This window comes from Malaclemys terrapin, chromosome 9, assembly GCF_027887155.1.
Source record: "Malaclemys terrapin pileata isolate rMalTer1 chromosome 9, rMalTer1.hap1, whole genome shotgun sequence".
NCBI lineage: Eukaryota > Metazoa > Chordata > Testudines > Emydidae > Malaclemys > Malaclemys terrapin.
Window position 1 is genome coordinate 71,472,649 of NC_071513.1, and position 18,889 is coordinate 71,491,537.

General features: G+C 40.5%; 1 protein-coding gene across 2 annotated transcripts in view; it reads right to left on the reverse strand.

The window, feature by feature from the left end:
* Window positions 1-18,889, reverse strand: part of COL4A4 (collagen type IV alpha 4 chain) — a 139,923-nt gene that overhangs the window by 25,136 nt on the left and 95,898 nt on the right. For both annotated transcript variants that reach the window (XR_008446252.1, XM_054040193.1), the window contains exons 25-34: window positions 18,442-18,510; window positions 15,154-15,261; window positions 14,300-14,518; window positions 13,957-14,109; window positions 13,352-13,522; window positions 11,931-12,074; window positions 11,061-11,168; window positions 10,544-10,725; window positions 9,093-9,156; window positions 8-82 (exon numbers count right to left, since the gene is read on the reverse strand). Coding sequence is in view for 1 of the 2 variants with exons in the window: in XM_054040193.1 (XP_053896168.1) it covers window positions 8-82; window positions 9,093-9,156; window positions 10,544-10,725; window positions 11,061-11,168; window positions 11,931-12,074; window positions 13,352-13,522; window positions 13,957-14,109; window positions 14,300-14,518; window positions 15,154-15,261; window positions 18,442-18,510 (1,293 nt within the window). In the remaining variant the exon portion in view is untranslated. The remainder of the gene's footprint in view (window positions 1-7; window positions 83-9,092; window positions 9,157-10,543; window positions 10,726-11,060; window positions 11,169-11,930; window positions 12,075-13,351; window positions 13,523-13,956; window positions 14,110-14,299; window positions 14,519-15,153; window positions 15,262-18,441; window positions 18,511-18,889) is intronic.

Consider the following 18,889-nt stretch of genomic DNA (forward strand, 5'->3'; position numbering starts at 1 on the left):
AATGTACCTGGTGATCCATGATCTCCTGGAGGCCCTCTTTGACCAGGTGGACCACGTTGACTGCCCGAGTCACCTCTGTTACCTATTCAAGTTAAAAATACAAATAAATGACTTTCGTTAGACATCAGTGTCTGTTTCATCCGCAAAACCAAAGATAAATAATTTTGAAGGCCCAGTAACTTACAAATATTAATCACTAAAATCACAAAAACAATTCTCAATTAAAAAAACAAAACAAATTCTATTATTTTATTACATTACACCAAAAGAACACAAAAAACTAGAGGATTGTCCTTGATAAATTCATACTAGGAAACAGAATGTGGGATTAAGGGAAAGCTTCTTTGCAAGTGACTGTGGTAAGTTTTTATGTTAAATATGGACAATATAGCTGTATTTTTGTTAATGCAGTATCACTTAAGCACTAATTGGGAATGGGCCCCATTGTGCCAGGTCCTATACACGCACAGTAACAGACTGTTGAGTATGCCAACAGCATTCTAAAAACAAGTGTATCAATCAACCTTTTGGAAACTTCAGGTGTCTGGGTATTTTGTATAGCTAATTATTTGTATAGCCCCCATCATCATCATAACTGAGAGTCTACTGAAAACTTAATCTTTCACTTGCTTTTGTAAGCTTGTTTTAGCCTTTATAAGTTATTTATTTGTGAAATCTTTTGTATAGCAAGATGCACACAAACGTCTTAAAGGTGTGGACCAAGGTAAGTAGTGTATTATAAAACATTTAGCAAATGATAATGGAATTAACAGAAAAATACATAGATGAGAAATACTGAAATGACTTCCTGAAAATCAGGAAGCTTTGGACTGTAGAAGCGGTTCATTTCTGCTTTAGGAGAAAAATGAGAATGGACACAGACACAGCATTAGTACAATATCCCTGTCTATTTCTAGTTAATTAGATAATGATGGCCTTGAATATTTAAGGACAGTTTTTGAGGGGCAAGTTTCATTAGCTACTGAATATTATGTCATTCTATAGCTTGTGACAGGTGGAAATATTATATCCCCATTTCCCTAATACATCATTTAATTCTCAGACTGTTTGATCAAAAGCCACATCTGGAAGTATCAATTCAGTATGACTCCCATTAAGTTCAATGGGAATTTGCCTGAGTAAAAACTCAGTAAAGATCTTATTAATTGCCCCCGATTTGAAAAGTGCTACATAAATACCAAGTATTATAATAAAGTACAGACAGTTCCTACAGAAATAACTTTGAAAAGGCAAGAAAAATCAGCACAGTTTAAGTCTGTTTACTCAGAAAAGGCTCCCTAAGAACAATTTTTAGGTTTCTGAGCCAACACAGATGCTGTGTCTGGCCTTCTCCACTCTACTTCAATTCCTCCCTTTATAACAGACTTTTCTGTTGTTGCTATTCCTCAAACTCCTCCCACATCAAATTCATGGTGCCACAGCCTTTCACCCCAGAATATTATGCAGGTGTCTAACACCGCTCACTCACTCCTGCTGGCTTCTAGCTTCTCTGTCTGAGACTCTTGTGAAACGCATAGGGAAGACTCTTGAATTCAAGTGTTATCAGTGATTCTATGTGACAGCAATCCTCCCTGACCAGAGGAGATCCTGTTTAGTGCCTTGATTGCCACCTACTTCAGCCAACTTCTTTAAAAAAAATCAGTTACATGTGTTTTAACCCCCTTTTAGCCCATTTCTGATAAAGGATTTCTCTTTATCTCAAATATTTGTTCATAAATTCTTTTTTGTTTTTTGTGAAAATACATTCCCTGGCTAGGAAGATGCTGAATTGCTAGAGTCATGGAAAAGATAATCTGGAGAAGGAATTTCCCTTGCTCTGTATTTTCTTCCAAATAAATCACTGGTCTTCATATTCTTTTACTCTTATTTTTGTATATGTCATAACTATAAAGGAAAGGGTAATAGCTGTTCTGTGTACAGTACTATAAAATCCCTACTGGCCAGAAACTCCAAAATTCTTTTTTCTGTAAAGGGTTAAGAAGCTCAGGTAACCTGGCTGGCATCTGACCTAAAGGACCAATAAGGAAACAAAATCCTTTCAAATCTTGGGGGGGGGGGGGAAGGCTGTTGTTTGTGTTCTTTGTTTGGGAGTGTGTTTGTTCTTGGAACTGAGAGGGACCAGATATTAATTTAGGTTCTCCACATTTTTTTAAACAAGTCTTTTTTATTTTAAACTTGTAAGTAAATAGCCAGGCAAGGCGTGTTAGTTTTTTTTTGTTTTTTTAACTTGTAAATGTACCTTTTACCAAAGTGTTTATCTTTGTTTGCTGTACTTTGAACCTAAGACTAGAGGGGAGTCCTCTGAGCTCTTTAAGTTTGATTACCCTGTAAGGTTAATTTCCATACTAATTTTACAAAAATAATTTTTACCTTTTTCTTTAATTAAAAACCTTCTTTTTAAGAACCTAATTAATTTTTCCTTGTTCAAGATCCAAGGGGTTTGGATCTTGATTCACCAGAAGTTGGTGGAAGAAAGGAGGGGAATGGTTAATTTCTCCTTGTTTTAAATCCAAGGGGGTTGGATCTGTATTCACCAGGAATTTGGTGAAGGTTTTTCAAGGTTTCCCAAAAATGAAATCCATTAAAATGGTGGCAGCAAAACCAAAGCTAAGCTGGTAGTTAAGCTTAGAAGTTTTCATGCAGGCCCCTACATTTGTACCCTAAAGTTCAAAGTGGAAATCCAGCCTTGACATGGTGGCAGAGGTGGGATCATTTTAAATCCAAAAGCCAGTAAGATTTTTTTTTTCCTTCTAGCTGCTTGAAAAGCCAAGCTGGAAGTAGATAGATGCATATCTTATCTCTCCTTGCCTGAAGGCAGAGGTTTTAAGTTTTTTTAACAAGGTCCTTTGTTAAGAAAAGTGTTCAAGTAATGAGCAAACTTAACTGGTAAAAGGAATTTACAAGCTAAATTGTTTTTTTTCTTTTTACATCCTCGGGAGTAGCTAGTTAGAAAGTCTCTGTTAACTCAGCAGCAGCCAGAGCTGAGAGCTTCCCAGTTTCAGTCAACTGCAGAGGGGGTGACCCAGCACAAAAAAACAGAAAAATAACTACCAAAAAAGTAGCTAAAAAAATAAAACTGGCCAAACTAAAAGCAAAAAAAAAATAAAAAAAACCATCAAAGACTGCTTCAATTAACAAAACTCAAAACAAACCAGAAAGCAAAAAAAAAAAAAAAGCCAAAAAGAAGGCCCATAAAAAAAAGATGGAGCTAAAAAAAGCCAAAGAAAAGGCCCACAAAAAAGAGATAAAGCTAAAAAAAAAAAAAAATGGAGGAGAGAAAAAAAAAAAGGAAACATAAACTGAAATTAGCAAAGGCTAAGCAAGCTTTCACCCCCATCCCTGTTCCTAAGCCGTCCACCAGGGCCCCGTCTGGGTTACCAGAGACCCAGACAAAGGTGGTGGAACCAGATCCCCTGCCAACGACTGCAACAGCCGTAGTGGATCCAATCCCAGAGACCCAGCCAAAGCCAGTCCCAGAACCGGAACTGGCAACGCAACCAGCACCAGAACCATTGCGAGCCCTGAGTCCAGCGCTTGCAAACCCGTCTACAACTCCAATGCCAGAGGGCACCAGCAAGCCTGAACTGGCAGAAGCAGCAGATAACCCTACCCAAGAGGCTCAGCCAGAGCCTGAAATACCACACAGTGCACCAGCGGACAGCGGTTCACAGTCAATGAAAACAGCCCCAGCACCTGCATCGCTTCCAGAGGGACCAAGCCCCAGTCCACAGTCCAAGAAGGAACTGATGTCTCCAGCATCAAGGGAACAGTTCCAGGCCGAGCAGGAAGCAGATGACAGCCTTCAGAAAGCTTGGGCGGCGGCGCGGAGCACCCCACCGCCTCTCAGCTCTTCTAACCGATCCCGGTTTGTTGTAGAACAAGAACTTTTATACAAGGAGACTCTTTCTGGTGGGCACCAGAAAGACTGGCATCCTCAAAAACAGTTGGTAGTTCCCACTAAGTATCGGGTAAAGCTCTTAAGCTTAGCCCATGATCATCCCAGTGGCCATTCTGGGGTGAACAGAACCAAAGACTGGTTGGGGAAGTCCTTCCACTGGGAGGGAATGGGCAAGGACGTTGCTAAATATGTCCGGTCTTGTGAGGTGTGCCAACGAGTGGGAAAGCCCCAAGACCAGGTTAAAGCCCCTCTCCAGCCACTACCCATAATTGAGGTCCCATTTCAGCGCGTAGCTGTGGATATTCTGGGTCCTTTCCCAAAGAAGACACCCAGAGGAAAGCAGTACGTACTGACTTTCATGGATTTTGCTACCCGATGGCCGGAAGCAGTACCCTTAAGCAACACCAGGGCTAAAAGTGTGTGCCAGGCATTAACAAACATTTTTGCCAGGGTAGGTTGGCCCTCCGACATCCTTACAGATTCGGGAACTAATTTCCTGGCAGGGACCATGGAAAACCTGTGGGAAGCTCATGGGGTGAATCACTTGGTTGCCACCCCTTACCACCATGAAACCAATGGCCTGGTGGAGAGGTTTAATGAAACTTTGGGGGCCATAATACGTAAATTTGTAAATGAACACTCCAATGATTGGGACCTCGTGTTGCAGCAGTTGCTTTTTGCCTACAGGGCTGTACCGCATCCCAGTTTAGGGTTTTCACCATTTGAACTTGTGTATGGCCGTAAGGTTAAGGGGCCATTACAGTTGGTGAAGCAGCAATGGGAGGGGTTTACGCCTTCTCCAGAAACTAACATTCTAGACTTTGTAAGCAACCTACAAAACACCCTCCGACATTCTTTAGCCCTTGCTAAAGAAAACCTAAAGGATGCTCAGAAAGAGCAAAAGGCCTGGTATAATAAACATTCCAAAAAACGGTCCTTCAAAGTAGGAGACCAAGTCATGGTCTTAAAGGCGCTCCAGGCCCATAAAATGAAAGCGTCGTGGAAAGGACCATTCACGGTCCAGGAGCACCTAGGAGCTGTTAACTACCTCATAGCCTCCCCCACCTCCAACATAAAGCCTAAGGTATACCATGTTAATTCTCTTAAGCCCTTTTATTCCAGAGAATTAAACGTTTGCCAGTTTACAGCCCAGAAAACAAATGACGCGAAGTGGCCTGAAGGTGTCTACTACAAAGAAAAAAAGGATGGTGGCGTGGAAGAGGTGAACCTCTCCACAACCCTTGGACGTCTGCAGCAACAGCAGATCAAGGAGCTGTGCACAAGCTTTGCACCAATTTTCTCAGCCACTCCAGGATGAACCGAACGGGCATACCACTCCATTGACACAGGTAATGCTCACCCTATTAGAACCCCACCCTACCGGGAGTCACCTCATGCCAAAACTGCTATACAAAGGGAGATCCAGGACGTGCTACAGATGGGTATAATCCGCCCCTCTAAAAGTGCATGGGCATCTCCAGTGGTTCTAGTTCCCAAACCAAATGGGGAAATACGCTTTTGCGTGAACTACCGTAAGCTAAATGCTGTAACTCGTCCTAACAACTATCCAATGCCACGCACAGATGAGCTATTGGAGAAATTGGGACATGCCCAATTCATCTCTACTTTAGACTTAACCAAGGGGTACTGGCAAGTACCACTAGATAAACCCGCTAAGAAAAGGTCAGCCTTCGTCACCCAGGCAGGGGTGTATAAATTCTATGTACTCCCTTTCGGGTTTGCGAAATGCACCCGCCACCTTCCAAAAACTTGTAGATGGTCTCCTAGCGGAATTGGGAGAATCTGCAGTTGCCTACCTCGATGATGTGGCCATTTTTTCTGATTCATGGGCAAAGCACATGAAGCACCTGAAAAAAGTTTTCAAGCGCATCCAGCAGGCAGAACTAACTGTTAAGGCTAAAAAGTGTCAAATAGGCCAAAACAAAGTAACTTACCTGGGGCACCAGGTGGGTCAAAAAACTATAAATCCCCTACAGGCCAAAGTAAATGCTATCCAAAAGTGGCCGGTTCCAAAGTCTAAAAAACAGGTCCAATCCTTCTTAGGCTTGGCTGAATATTATAGGTGATTTGTACCCCACTACAGCCAAATCGCCGCCCCGCTAACAGACCTAACCAAAAAAAACCAGCCAAATGCAGTTCAGTGAACTAATAAGTGCCAAAAGGCCTTTAACCAGCTTAAGGCAACACTCATGTCTGACCCTGTGCTAAGGGCCCCAGACTTTAACAAACCGTTCCTAGTAACCACAAATGCGTCCAAGCAAGGCGTGAAAGCAGTTTTAATGCAAAAAGAACCGAATCAAAAACTCCATCCTGTCATGTTTCTCAGTAAAAAACTGTCTAAGAGAAAAAGCCATTGGTCAATCAGCAAAAAAAAATGCTATGCCATTGTGTACGCGCTGAAAAAGCTACGCCCATATGTTTGGGGATGGCGTTTCCAACTACAAACAGACCATGCTGCGCTACAGTGGCTTCATACCGCCAAGGGAAATAACAAAAAACTTCTTCGGTGAAGTTTAGCTCTCCAAAATTTTAATTTTAAAATACAACACATTTCGGGAGCTTCTAACAAAGTGGCTAATGCACTCTCCCGGAAAAGTTTCCCAAAGTTAACTAATTAACAGTTGTTCTTAAAATAAAACATATTGTTAGTTTTTATATAATCAGTAGTATGTCTAAAGGTACATGTGTCTTATTAACTCTGTTTTCTCCTAGAACTCCAGGAAAAAATCACAGCCAGTGTGGAACCAAACATCCAACACTATCTGTGATTTGGGGTGTGTGTCATAACTATAAAGGAAAGGATAATAGCTGTCCTGTGTACAGTACTATAAAATCCCTCCTAGCCAGAAACTCCAAAATCCTTTTCCCTGTAAAGGGTTAAGAAGCTCAGGTAACCTGGCTGGCATCTGACCTAAAGGACCAATAAGGAAACAAAATACTTTCAAATCTTGGGGGGGGAAGGCTGTTGTTTGTGTTCTTTGTTTGGGAGTGTGTTCGTTCTCGGAACTGAGAGGGACCAGACATCAATCCAGGTTCTCCACATCTTTCTAAACAAGTCTCTCCTATTTCAAACTTGTAAGTAAATAGCCAGGCAAGGCGTGTTAGTTTTCCTTTGTTTTCTCAACTTGTAAATGTACCTTTTACCAAAGTGTTTATGTTTGTTTGCTGTACTTTGAACCTAAGACTAGAGGGGAGTCCTCTGAGCTCTTTAAGTTTGATTACCCTGTAAGGTTAATTTCCATACTAATTTTACAAAAATAATTTTTACCTTTTTCTTTAATTAAAAACCTTCTTTTTAAGAACCTAATTAATTTTTCCTTGTTCAAGATCCAAGGGGTTTGGATCTTGATTCACCAGAAGTTGGTGGAAGAAAGGAGGGGAATGGTTATTTTCTCCTTGTTTTAAATCCAAGGGGGTTGGATCTGTATTCACCAGGAATTTGGTGAAGGTTTTTCAAGGTTTCCCAAAAATGAAATCCATTAAAATGGTGGCAGCAAAACCAAAGCTAAGCTGGTAGTTAAGCTTAGAAGTTTTCATGCAGGCCTCTACATTTGTACCCTAAAGTTCAAAGTGGAAATCCAGCCTTGACAGTATAAACTAGTTTTAAGAAGAAAATCATATTCTACGGAAGCTTGAAACAATAGAACAATTCAGCTGTTACTTCTTGCTCTTCATAAACTGCCTTTAAATATTCAAGGTCAAATTTTCAAAGTGGTCTCAGCTCATCCTCGAAATAGGTCAAAATTTGCACACGAAAACTTGTTGGTGTCAAAGGTTGTGTGTGTGTGTAAACTATCTACCAAATTTGTACACACAAATCAGATTTACAGATGTCCTAAACATTCAAAAATTATAAGCTAGATGACCCAAAAGCATGAGATTTAAAAATAATTATAAATTGTGTTGGTTTTTTGGCCATTTTATGATGATGTCAGCTATTTTAGGGAATCCCCCATCTCAACTGGTGTGAGATCATCTCATGTTCAAAATTCAGCCAGAAATACACATGCAAAAATCAGGCTGCCTCGTTTACTGATCATCCTCGTCTATCCCCGGGGGTGTGGAGAGCTGCCATTCTCTCTCTCTTCTCCTCTCTAGATAGGCAGCTGTCCCCATTCTAATTCTCCTCTCAGTGCTCCCTGCAGTCTACTGTCCCTATCTATTCTCTAAATTTATCACATCCGTATTTCCCTCCCTTTCTCCTCATTCTCCTCCCCATCACATTCTCCCACTTTGTCATGACACATTTCCCTGGATCCCCTTCAAGATAAACTGCATGAGTTTGGAGGCAGAAATCCAAATATAACAAGAACCTTTAAAAAACTCCAACCCCACGCTGTTGTTGTGAGACTTGCAATAAAACTGTGAGTTGGCAACACTTTGCCAAAACAAGGCACACATCTAGAAGCCACTTTTGAAAATGTGACCCTTAGTTGTCTACAAAATAGTTTCATGTTCATCTTTTCATGCAAGTACTTTTTCTCCTTCTGTCTTCTCTTCCACTTATGGGTGATGTTCCCCTTTCTCCTTAGGTCATGCACATACTGTATTTGAAAACTAATACAAGTTTAATCACAAAAGCCATCTAGATAACCATTGTGTCCTGTCATTTGATCCCATGGTATTTTATACATGTATTGGTGTTTCTCATTTTTGGGACGAAGCTGTGATCTTGTGAAATTTAACTAAGACACAGTCATCTTCAAAGTCACGGAAAGCCTTTAAGTGATAAATCACCAAATGTCCTACTATAGTTAAATGAAAACTTTTTATTTAGACATAAAACAGTCTTGTGTCTAACGATTTTCATGTGTGAATTATCTCTGTCTCTTTCTCCTAGAGCAGTGTTTCCCAAACTTGGGACGCCGCTTGTGTAGGGAAAGGCCCTGGCGGGCAGGGCCGGTTTGTTTATCTGCCACGTCCGCAGGTTCGGCTGATCGCGGTTCCCACTGGCCGCAGTTCGCTGCTCCAGGCCAATGGGAGCTGCTGGAAGTGGTGGCCAGTACGTCCCTCGGCTTTCCCTACACAAGTGGCGTCCCACATTTGGGAAACACTGTCCTAGAGGATGCAATGAATATATCAAAGTATACAGCAACCTAACAAAATACTATTTATTTCATATAGCTTGTATGTTTATGTTTCAGCTCATTACCTTTAAGTCCTTTTGCACCATCATGCCCTGGACATCCAGGAATTCCCGGTAAACCTCGTTCACCCTGATACATTATTAAAAAAACACGCTGTGTTTAAAATATAATATACGTAACAGGCACAATCTGTAAAAACATATGATTTTGTTGCTCTGATGAACAGACTGATACTAAATGTCAATATTATTGTTTCTTCACTGTATGATTTTCTGTGGAGTAATCCACTAGTCTGTGTCAAATAAGGCTAAATACTGACCTTTGATATATGCAGGAAATGCCAATTGTCTTGAGTTAGATCTGTGTATCTATCGCTAAGGCTAGAATTTGGATCAAATATCTTAAATTCCCTCTAGGTGATTCAATTAATGCAACTGTAGTTTAATTCAAAAATGGTACTTCAGTAATGTATTTTACACAAGAACACAAATGAATAAAAAACATGTTATCTCCCCTTTTGCTGACCCCCAAGAAATTAGTGTTGACCATCTAATATTAAAAAAAAGATAATCTAATTTTTCATCATAAACAAGGAGTTGTAGTCAGCAATACAAAGCTTACACTGTCCCTCAGAAATAATTTGGTAAAACACAGACCCAACACTGAAAACAAATGATATGTAACTATAACTGCTTAAATTCAACCCGGATTTACATTTGTGCAATCCCATTGACTCATTGCATGGGATGCAAAATAGTGAAGAATTTGCCTCTAATTTCATCTATATCATGCATATTTGTACATTTTTCCTTTGGAAATAGTATTTTCCAGAGTTCTGTTCATTGTAAGCTTCCTCTGAGGGTGACAAAGACCAAGGATGCTCTTGGACTATGCATGCAAACAAGCAGGCTGCTCTTGGAAGTGGCTATCTCACTAGGGGTGGAGTAGGTGACTCCACCCATGTGTCCTTGGGAATAATATCAGAGGATAGACTGCTCATGCACCTTTCTTGTTAGTCAGTGAAATCTGATGAGGGTTCCCAACTACAGAGAGTGGAACCAAACAACTCTATGGACCATTGAGGTGACAAAGGACCCCATCCAGCCCCAGTATAAAATAAGTGAAAATAAAAGCAACAAACAAATTTCACATTTGTTGACCTTACATGCTAGGCCAATGCTGTCTTCTGAATAAGATCATAAGAACAGCCACATTGGGTCACACCAATGGTCCGTCTAGCTCAGTATCCTATCTTCCGATACTGGCCAGTACCAGATACTTCAGAGGAAATGAATAGGACAGGGCCATTTATTGAGGGATCCATCTCATGTTATCCAGTCCCAGCTTCTGCCAATCAGAGGCTTTGGTGTGACCTGGCTTATGAGCTCTATAAGCATGCTCGTATGGCTTGTGTACCACAATCAGACCTGTTGCTTGGATTCTGAGCTCTCAAGAAGTATAAAAATGCAGTTCAGTACTATGTATCCATGATTTTGCACTATTGCTCTTAGCTTACCTGGTCACCCGGTTGCCCTTGAAAACCACTAATTCCTCCTAAACCTGCCGATCCTGGGAAGCCTGGCAGCCCTGGAAACCCAATCTGTCCACTATCACCAGGTTCACCCTTCTGAATTCCTGGGAGTCCATCTTTGCCTGGAAATCCTGAGATCCCTCTGATTCCAGGACTGCCTTTTTCACCTGAAATTATTCCACAACAAAAGATTATTGTAAATTTATCCTGGCCCTTGGGTGATACATTTTAGTACCACATTTTTGTGGGTACACTTGTGTGCTCACAATTCATGAAGTACACAATAAATTGTAGGCATAAACTGTAGTATTTATACAACTAACTAAAGCACATGTCCACATAATGGGGTAGTTGGATATTCAAATGCTACTATTTGTGTCCACAGTTATGCCTGAAATTTTGAAACTACTATTAATTGTGGCACTGTGACAAAAAATTATAGACCTTTTTAAAAATCAGGCAAGGTGGGTGTACACACACACACACACTCTCATGAGCTCACCTGTTTCCCCTGGAAACCCAGCCTCACCAGGAAGCCCTTGTTCTCCCTTTTGTCCTTTTTCCAGCCATAAGGTAATGAAGCCACTGTCTCCTTGAGCACCTCTTTCACCTTTGAAGAAGAACACGGTGAATATAATATATACAAATGCTAGCTGACCACACTGTATCATAAAATGTCATTAAAAATACATTTAGCTGCTTGAACTCTCTCCCAAAGTCTTACAAGAGCGCCCTTTTCTCTTCTCTTTAGAACGTAATGTAAGTCCCATTTATTTCAACAAGTTTATCATTGAAGTTATTTTGTCTTTCCCCTCTTTATATTAATCTGTAAACATCTTTTCTTTGTGTAAGTTGGGAATTGCTTCTGGTGTGGGTAGAGTAGTTTGCCTGAGGGCTACTGGACTTGCCATTGTGCAGATCTTTTGGTTCTCACTAACTATGTATTTGGCAGGTTGATCTTTATTCCTTGTTTTAATGTTGGGACATGATATTGCCAATAACCTTTATATTTACATTGAACAATGAGAAAAACATGACAGAATCTTAAAGAATGCCCTGCTTCAAATCTGTTGGTGATGACATACAATTGCTCATCACCCCTGTTGAGAGAGAGCTGCACCAGATGCAGCAGTGTGTGTAAAGGGCACATAAAAACAAACAGGTGCATGAAAAAGCAGACTCATTAAACACACCATCTGATTCTGCTTGCATGTACACCTGATTTACACTGGTTTAACTCCACTGATCCCATTGGAAAATGACAGTGAATTGATTAAAGTCCTTTTATAACAAACACGAAATTAAAACAATTTTATTAACAAAAATGAAAGAAAGCCAGTTGAAAGGCAGAGGTAATGTGGATTCTCCATACCTTTTTGCCCTCCATCCCCACATTCTCCAGAAGGCCCCCTTGAACCCATTTCTCCTTGTTCACCATTTCCACCCGGGATTCCTGTCTGTCCTCCTTTTCCTGGGATTCCTGGGAAACCTTGGATGCCTTGGATGCCTTTGCTACCTGGTAATAATGTTAAGATACTGATGTGCTTATCTACCAGCCTACTGTGGTGTTATTAGAAAGAGTGCAAAGCAAAAGGGAGACAGTTTAGAGAGAGTTTTGGAAAGTTAGTAATATATGAGAATCAACAGCAGATGTATTTGGGTAACACTAAGGTAAAGCTGGGTAACAATAGAACACACAGTAGCAGACATTCACTATCTAGGTACTTAGCTGATGCTCATCACTGGTATCTGAGCTACAAAAGGTTACACATAGAATTGTATTCAGGTGTAATGGAAGGGACCCAATTGCGGCTCCTTGATACTCTCCCACCCAGCCCTGGCAAAAGTGTTAGCCTTCCGCTGCTCTAACTTTCACTCAGACTTTACATCAGTGGAAGATCAAGCATACTGGGGCTCCGCCTACCCTGCTCCTCCTCTAGGACTTCTGCATATACTCCCTCTCTCTTTTTTCCTCCAGCCCGAGGTGTGTGGCTGTCTCCGCCTGATTTCCTCTGGCAGAGTCCCCCTCTGCCAGCTAACTCCAGCCATCTTAAAGCCACTTTGTGACATTATGGGGTATAAAGTGGCCTAACAGACTGGAGCAGCCAGCCCGTAGACAATTAACCTCCCCTATTTTCATTCTCATATAACTTTCTGGAAAATTCTCCTCCTTTGGAGATAAAACGCTTATTTCATGCTTAGGTTCAAGCCCAATGGTTATTTCTTTTTAAGTTTGAGGAAAGTAGTTCAGTCTTTTGTAAATGTATTTATGCATTTTTAAAGCACTTCATTAGTGCCTCAGTAAATGTCTCTTACTTTCATATCTAAACTGTTGCTAAGGTTTTACTAAACAATTCCCCAAATGCTGGTAGCATTAGAGAGGATTCCCAGCTGGGGGAAGCTGTTTCCCCACTCACATGACCTCATACTTCTTAGGCACACATGAGTATGGTCTCATACAATATTGCACTGAAACCAGGACACAATAATGACCTGTTGCAGACAGGAAGAATGAAATAGTCCATAGAAATTTGCCTGTTACTTTCATCAAACAACCAAAACCAAAGAATCTTTGGTGTACCCTGCAAGCTGCAAAGTCTTTACACTTGCTTGACTTTTGCTCCGAGAGACATAAGAAAGGGTGATATTCTCATTGTTTTTCACAGATCCATGTAGTAGAAGCTGGAAGGATGCAAACAGCGCAAAGTACTCTCACTGACATCACTTGAGAAGGAGCAGCTCTTTAAAAGAATTATATGTAACAGGGTGATAGATATATTAGGCTTCATATACCTCGTTGGCCCGGGAGTCCAGGTAATCCATCATTCCCAGGAAGTCCTGGATATCCTCGAGGGCCTGGAGGACCAGGGGACCCTGGTACACCAGGAGTTCCTGGTAGGCCTTTCATTCCAGCTGGCCCTGGTGGGCCCATGTCTCCTTTCTGACCTTTAAAACCTGGTAAGCCTGAGAAAAGAGTTTATTTTACTCACTTTATAACCAGAAGCACAAAAGAAGATAGCAGGAGGACACCACTGTAGAAATGAGCTAGTTTTGGGGGAGAAGTTGCTCAGAGGAAGGGGAGACACTTTCAGTTTACTACACCTTAAGATAGTGAATAATTTTCACTAGCCACATAACTCAGTCATTTTTAGCTGATGTTTTTCTTAAATCAAAATGACAGCTTCACAAAGGTTTTTGCTCTGGTACCACTGAAATCAATGGGACTTTGCTATTGGCATTCTCTGGGAATAAGGAGAGGCTCAAAGTGATTATCTGCAGATAGAAAATGAATGGAACAGAGAATAAATGGAATGGGGGATTACTGAGTTTGTAGATATTCACCTGAAAAAGATGCCCAAAGTTCAGAGCTGGGTTGTAATGTTATGAGCACAGTTTACCTGGAGGGCCTCGCTGTCCAAGAACTCCTGGCTGTCCTGGTGGCCCTTGTAAGCCTTTATCACATGGCTGACCGGGTGAGCCTGGAGCGCCTATTTCACCTTTTCTGCCTCTCAGACCTTTAGCACCTGGAAATCCTGGTCTGCCAGACTGTCCTAAAAAGATGCAATATTTCTCCTGACAAAAAACTTCCCATCCACTCCCCTGGCAACCTCCCTGTAGAGTTCAGAGCAACGTATTCAATTATTGTTGTATTTTACCCACCCAAGTGGATGGTTCTTTTCTATAGGTTTTCAAAAATGTTTGATACTTTCCTGCACTTTGGAGTAGAAATATGACCCATACCTTGTGGCCCAGGAGCACCTGATTCACCTCGTATTCCTTGTGAACCAGATAATCCTGGCAATCCTCTGTGGCCTGGAATTCCTGGAAGACCGTAACTAGTATCACCTGGAACACCTTTCTGGCCTGCAAGTCCAGGAGTGCCAGGAAAACCTGGGGCACCGTCAGGAGAAGAACCTCTTTCACCTTCATCACCTGGATCACCAGCATTGCCTCGAAAGCCTATTGAATTTAAAAATCACACAACATAGACAACCGTTCAGATGGTATGTTTTAAAGGTGTGGGCTACCATAATGCAAATGTAACAGAATGAAAATATATTCAAATTATATGCAAAATAATATTTGCATACTTCAGGTTTCTCATTGGATAATGATATCGCACAAGAAACCAACGAGCCATTGTGGAATTGATACGCTTGGGGGATGATACCTACGTGTTTGGGGCAGCATATATATGTTTTGTGTATTCCCCATCCTTGTTTATTCCAATCCCTTTGGTAAGTAAATATATTCTCCATGTACCTGCAAGGTTTACATATAACAATCATGCTCCTGCTACAGGTTCTGAATTGATCAAGACTCAGCAGCACCTTCTATTGTGGTAGTAACAGAACACACTGGAAGGGATTCATCTATACATCAGCCTAACTGGAGAGATCACTTCCATCCCAACCTGAACAACCTTACAACTGAACTTTAGACACACATCCTGCATTTCAGGGAAAAGAGGCTGAGATGGTTAAAACTAGCAAGGCAGTTTACCCTATCCTGTGTAAGTATACATGCACATGTATTAACAGTCTGTGCAGCTCCATGTTTCAGGGGTAAAAAAATACTGTCTCTCTCTCACTTACCGTTTGGCCCTATATCACCTGATGTCCCTGGTTTGCCTCGTTGACCCTTTTGCCCATCAAAGCCATTTGGCCCAGGAGGACCCGGGTGTCCTCTTAATCCCTTTGGTCCTAAGAACATAGAAAGAATACAGATTTTACAGGATCTGCTTATAACCTGCCAAACCTCTCTGTGAACTAAAAGGAGATTTAAGTAACTAGTGGTGCATCTTCATTGTATGCAGCATTGTGCAGAATTTACAAGCAAGCTGTCCTTTTTATCTTCTGTGAAGATCGAGTGCTTTCATATCTATCTGAACATTGTGGGACAGGCCACACAAGTTGGCCCAGGAAGGTCTGACTGACAGCTGACAGCTTGGACCCAAGGGCTGTGCACTAGTCTGTAAATCTCCAGAATGAGGTTACTCTGGGTCCCTCTGATAGTAAAACAACTGTAAAACAGCAGAATAAATTAGGGCTGTTGATTAATCACAGTTTAACTCACGTGATTAAAAAAATTAATCGCGATTAAGCACAGTTTTAATCACACTGTTAAACAATAGAATACCAATTGAAATTTATTAAATATTTTTGATGTTTTCTACTTTTTCAAGCATATTGATTTCTATTACAACACAGAATACAAACTGTACAGTGTTCACTTTTATATTATTATTTTTATTACAAATATTTGCACTGTAAAAATGATAAAAGAAATAATATTTTTCAGTTCACCTCATTCAAGTACTGTAGTACATACAATCTCTTTATCATGAAAGTGCAACTTATAAATGTAGAAATTTTTTGTTACATAACTACACTCAAAAACAAAACAATGTAAAACCTTAGAGCCGACAAGTCCACTTAGTCCTACTTCTTGTTCAGCCAATCACTAAGACAAACAAGTTTGTTTACATTTATGGGAGATATGCTGCCCACTTCTTATTTACAATGTCACCTGAAGGTGAGAACAGGCATTCACATGGCACTTTTGTAGCCAGCACTGCAAGGTATTTACATGCCAGATTTGATAAACATTCATATGCCCCTCCATGCTTCGGCCACCATTCCAGAGGTCATGCTTCCATGCTGATGACACTTGTTAAAAAAATAATGCATTAATTAAATTTGTGGCTGAACTCCTTGGGGGAGAATTGTATGTCTCCTTCTGTTTTCCACACATTCTGCCATATATTTTATGTTATAGCAGTCTCGGATGATAGCCTAGCACATGTTGTTCATTTTAAGAACACTTTTACTGCAGATTTCACAAAGAAGGTACCAATGTGAGATTTCTAAAGATAGCTACAGCACTTGACCCAAGGTTTAAGAATCTGAAGTGCCTTCCAAAATCTGAGAGGGACAAGGTGTGGAACATGATTTCAGAACTCTTAAAAGAGCAACAGTCCGATGCGGAAACTACAGAACCCGAACCACAGAAAAAGAAAATCAACCTTCTGCTGGTGGCATCTGACTCAGATAATGAAAATGAACTGCTTTGGATTGTTATCGAGCAGAACTTGTCATCAGCATGGACGCATGTCCTCTGGAATGGTGGTAGAAGCACGAAGGGACATACGAATCTTTACCCATCTAGCACGTAAATATCTTGTGATACAAGCTACAACAGTGCAATGCTAACACCTGTCCTGACTTTCAGGTGACATTGTAAACAAAAAGTGGGCAGCATTATCTCCTGAAAATGTAAACAAACTTGTTTGTCTGAGCGATTTTCTGAACAAGAAGTAGGACTGAGTGGACTTGTAGGATCTTAAGTTTTGCATTGCTTTATTTTTGAATGCAGTTATTTTTTGTACATAATTCTACATTTATAAGTTCAACTTTCATGATAAAGGGACTGAACTACAGTACTTGTATTAGGTGAATTGAAAAATACTATTTCTTTTGTTTTTTTATAGTGCAAATATTTGTAATAAAAATAAATACAAAGTGAGCACTGTACACTTTGTATTCTGTGTTGTAATTGAAATCAATATATTTGAAAATGTAGACAACATCCAAAAATATTTAAATAAATGATATTCTATTATTGTTTAACATGATAAATTTGTTTAATTGCGCGATTAATCGCGATTAATTTTTTAAATCGCTTGACAGCCCTAGAATAAATTATAAAGCTACCAATGATATAAACCTACTGAAAACTGGGTCCTAACTCAATTTCTTTGTGCATAAAGTAAGAGAAAATAAAATCTTTGAATCCCAAGACTTACAGGGTCAAAGTAATAGTTTTCATATGTTCTGCACTCCCTCCTAATTTATTCTGGGATGGCACAGCTGATCAGAATGTATTGTTTCCTGTTCTTTCACTTCAGGGTGTATGAGGTCCCAGTCTAGCTAAAACTTAAAATATTTATATCAGGCTGCTGTACAAAGGTCATCTAAAAGTGGCTTCAGTGGAAGTCCAAAGTGTTCACTTGCTTTTGGTGGGATCTTTCTCTATTTTCTTGGAGTTTTCCTGACCACAAGCAACAATGAATAGGCTGTTGGTCAATCCCTGGTTTAACTCTATGCATTTAAAATGGAATTAGACAAGGGATGAATTTGGACATGTCTTTCTAGTAAAAATAGGGCTGAGTTGTGGCTTTGCCAGGAGCACCAAGCAAGGGTCATACCAGTGCCTGTTCTGCCCTTGTATCAGATTATGATGTCGAAAGTCACACTCTGCCCTCTGCGCTCCTCCTTGCTTTGTGGGGGAAGTGCCCAGTGCTAGGTGTATGCCCAGCATGTTTACTTCCCCCAGCATGTGGATGTAGATACTCTTAGTTAATTGATGGAGCCAAGGCTCTTCCTAACCTGTCCGAGCTATCTGCATCGGCACGGGATGTAGCAGCTCCACATATGCTGATCTCCTCATGTGGCCACTCGTGACCCTGGTAGCCATTTGCAAGGGGGCAGCTTCCATCCACTCATGCTCTTGGGGCCACACAAGCTGGGCCATAGCCTAGTCCTTAATTATTGGTGGTTATAATTAGTTTACAGTCTATTCCTGTCTATTTACAATCTTCCATTTTGAGACCTTTTGTGTTCTGCTTCAATAACTAGAGTAGGGGTTCACAAGCTTTATTGCAGTGTAGCCCCTTTTCAACAATAAAAATTAATACATGACTCCAGGAGGGGGGACCGAAGCCCGACCCACAGTTTGAGAACCCCTGAACTAGAGCGTTCACCATGTGGCTTACTGTTTCCTAGTTGGCTAGTTTTCAGTAGCCAATTCACTATCATTTAAACACTGATAACAAATTCTTTAAAAATCAGAACGCCCCCATTTCCCCCTCTGAATAAACAGACCTTGAGCCCCTTGAAAACCTGGAGGGCCTGGACTTCCAGGATATGGTGGAACATAACAGTGGATGTCACCTGAAACAAGAGGAAAAAAACATTATGCAAGTATTGTACACAAATAAACCAAGTTTGATTATCTACTGTAAGGTTTGCAAACATGTCAATATTGTCATTAACCAAATGTACAAACTATATGGATTATAGAATATTTATGCAAATAGTTATTTCCATATCCTTTAAGCTTAGGGGTATTTTAATTGTAATGTTCTTGTTATACATTTGGTATAAGGTTATATTAGTAACTTGATCAACTGTAATGTTGGTATGGGGAATATATTCTGCAGAGATTAAATAATATATTTTTATTTTCTGTGGTGTTGGCAGTAAAAATATTGTCTTTAAAATATTCTCTGAGAGGAGGTGCAGAGAATTTGAAGATGACATTCTAATCTCA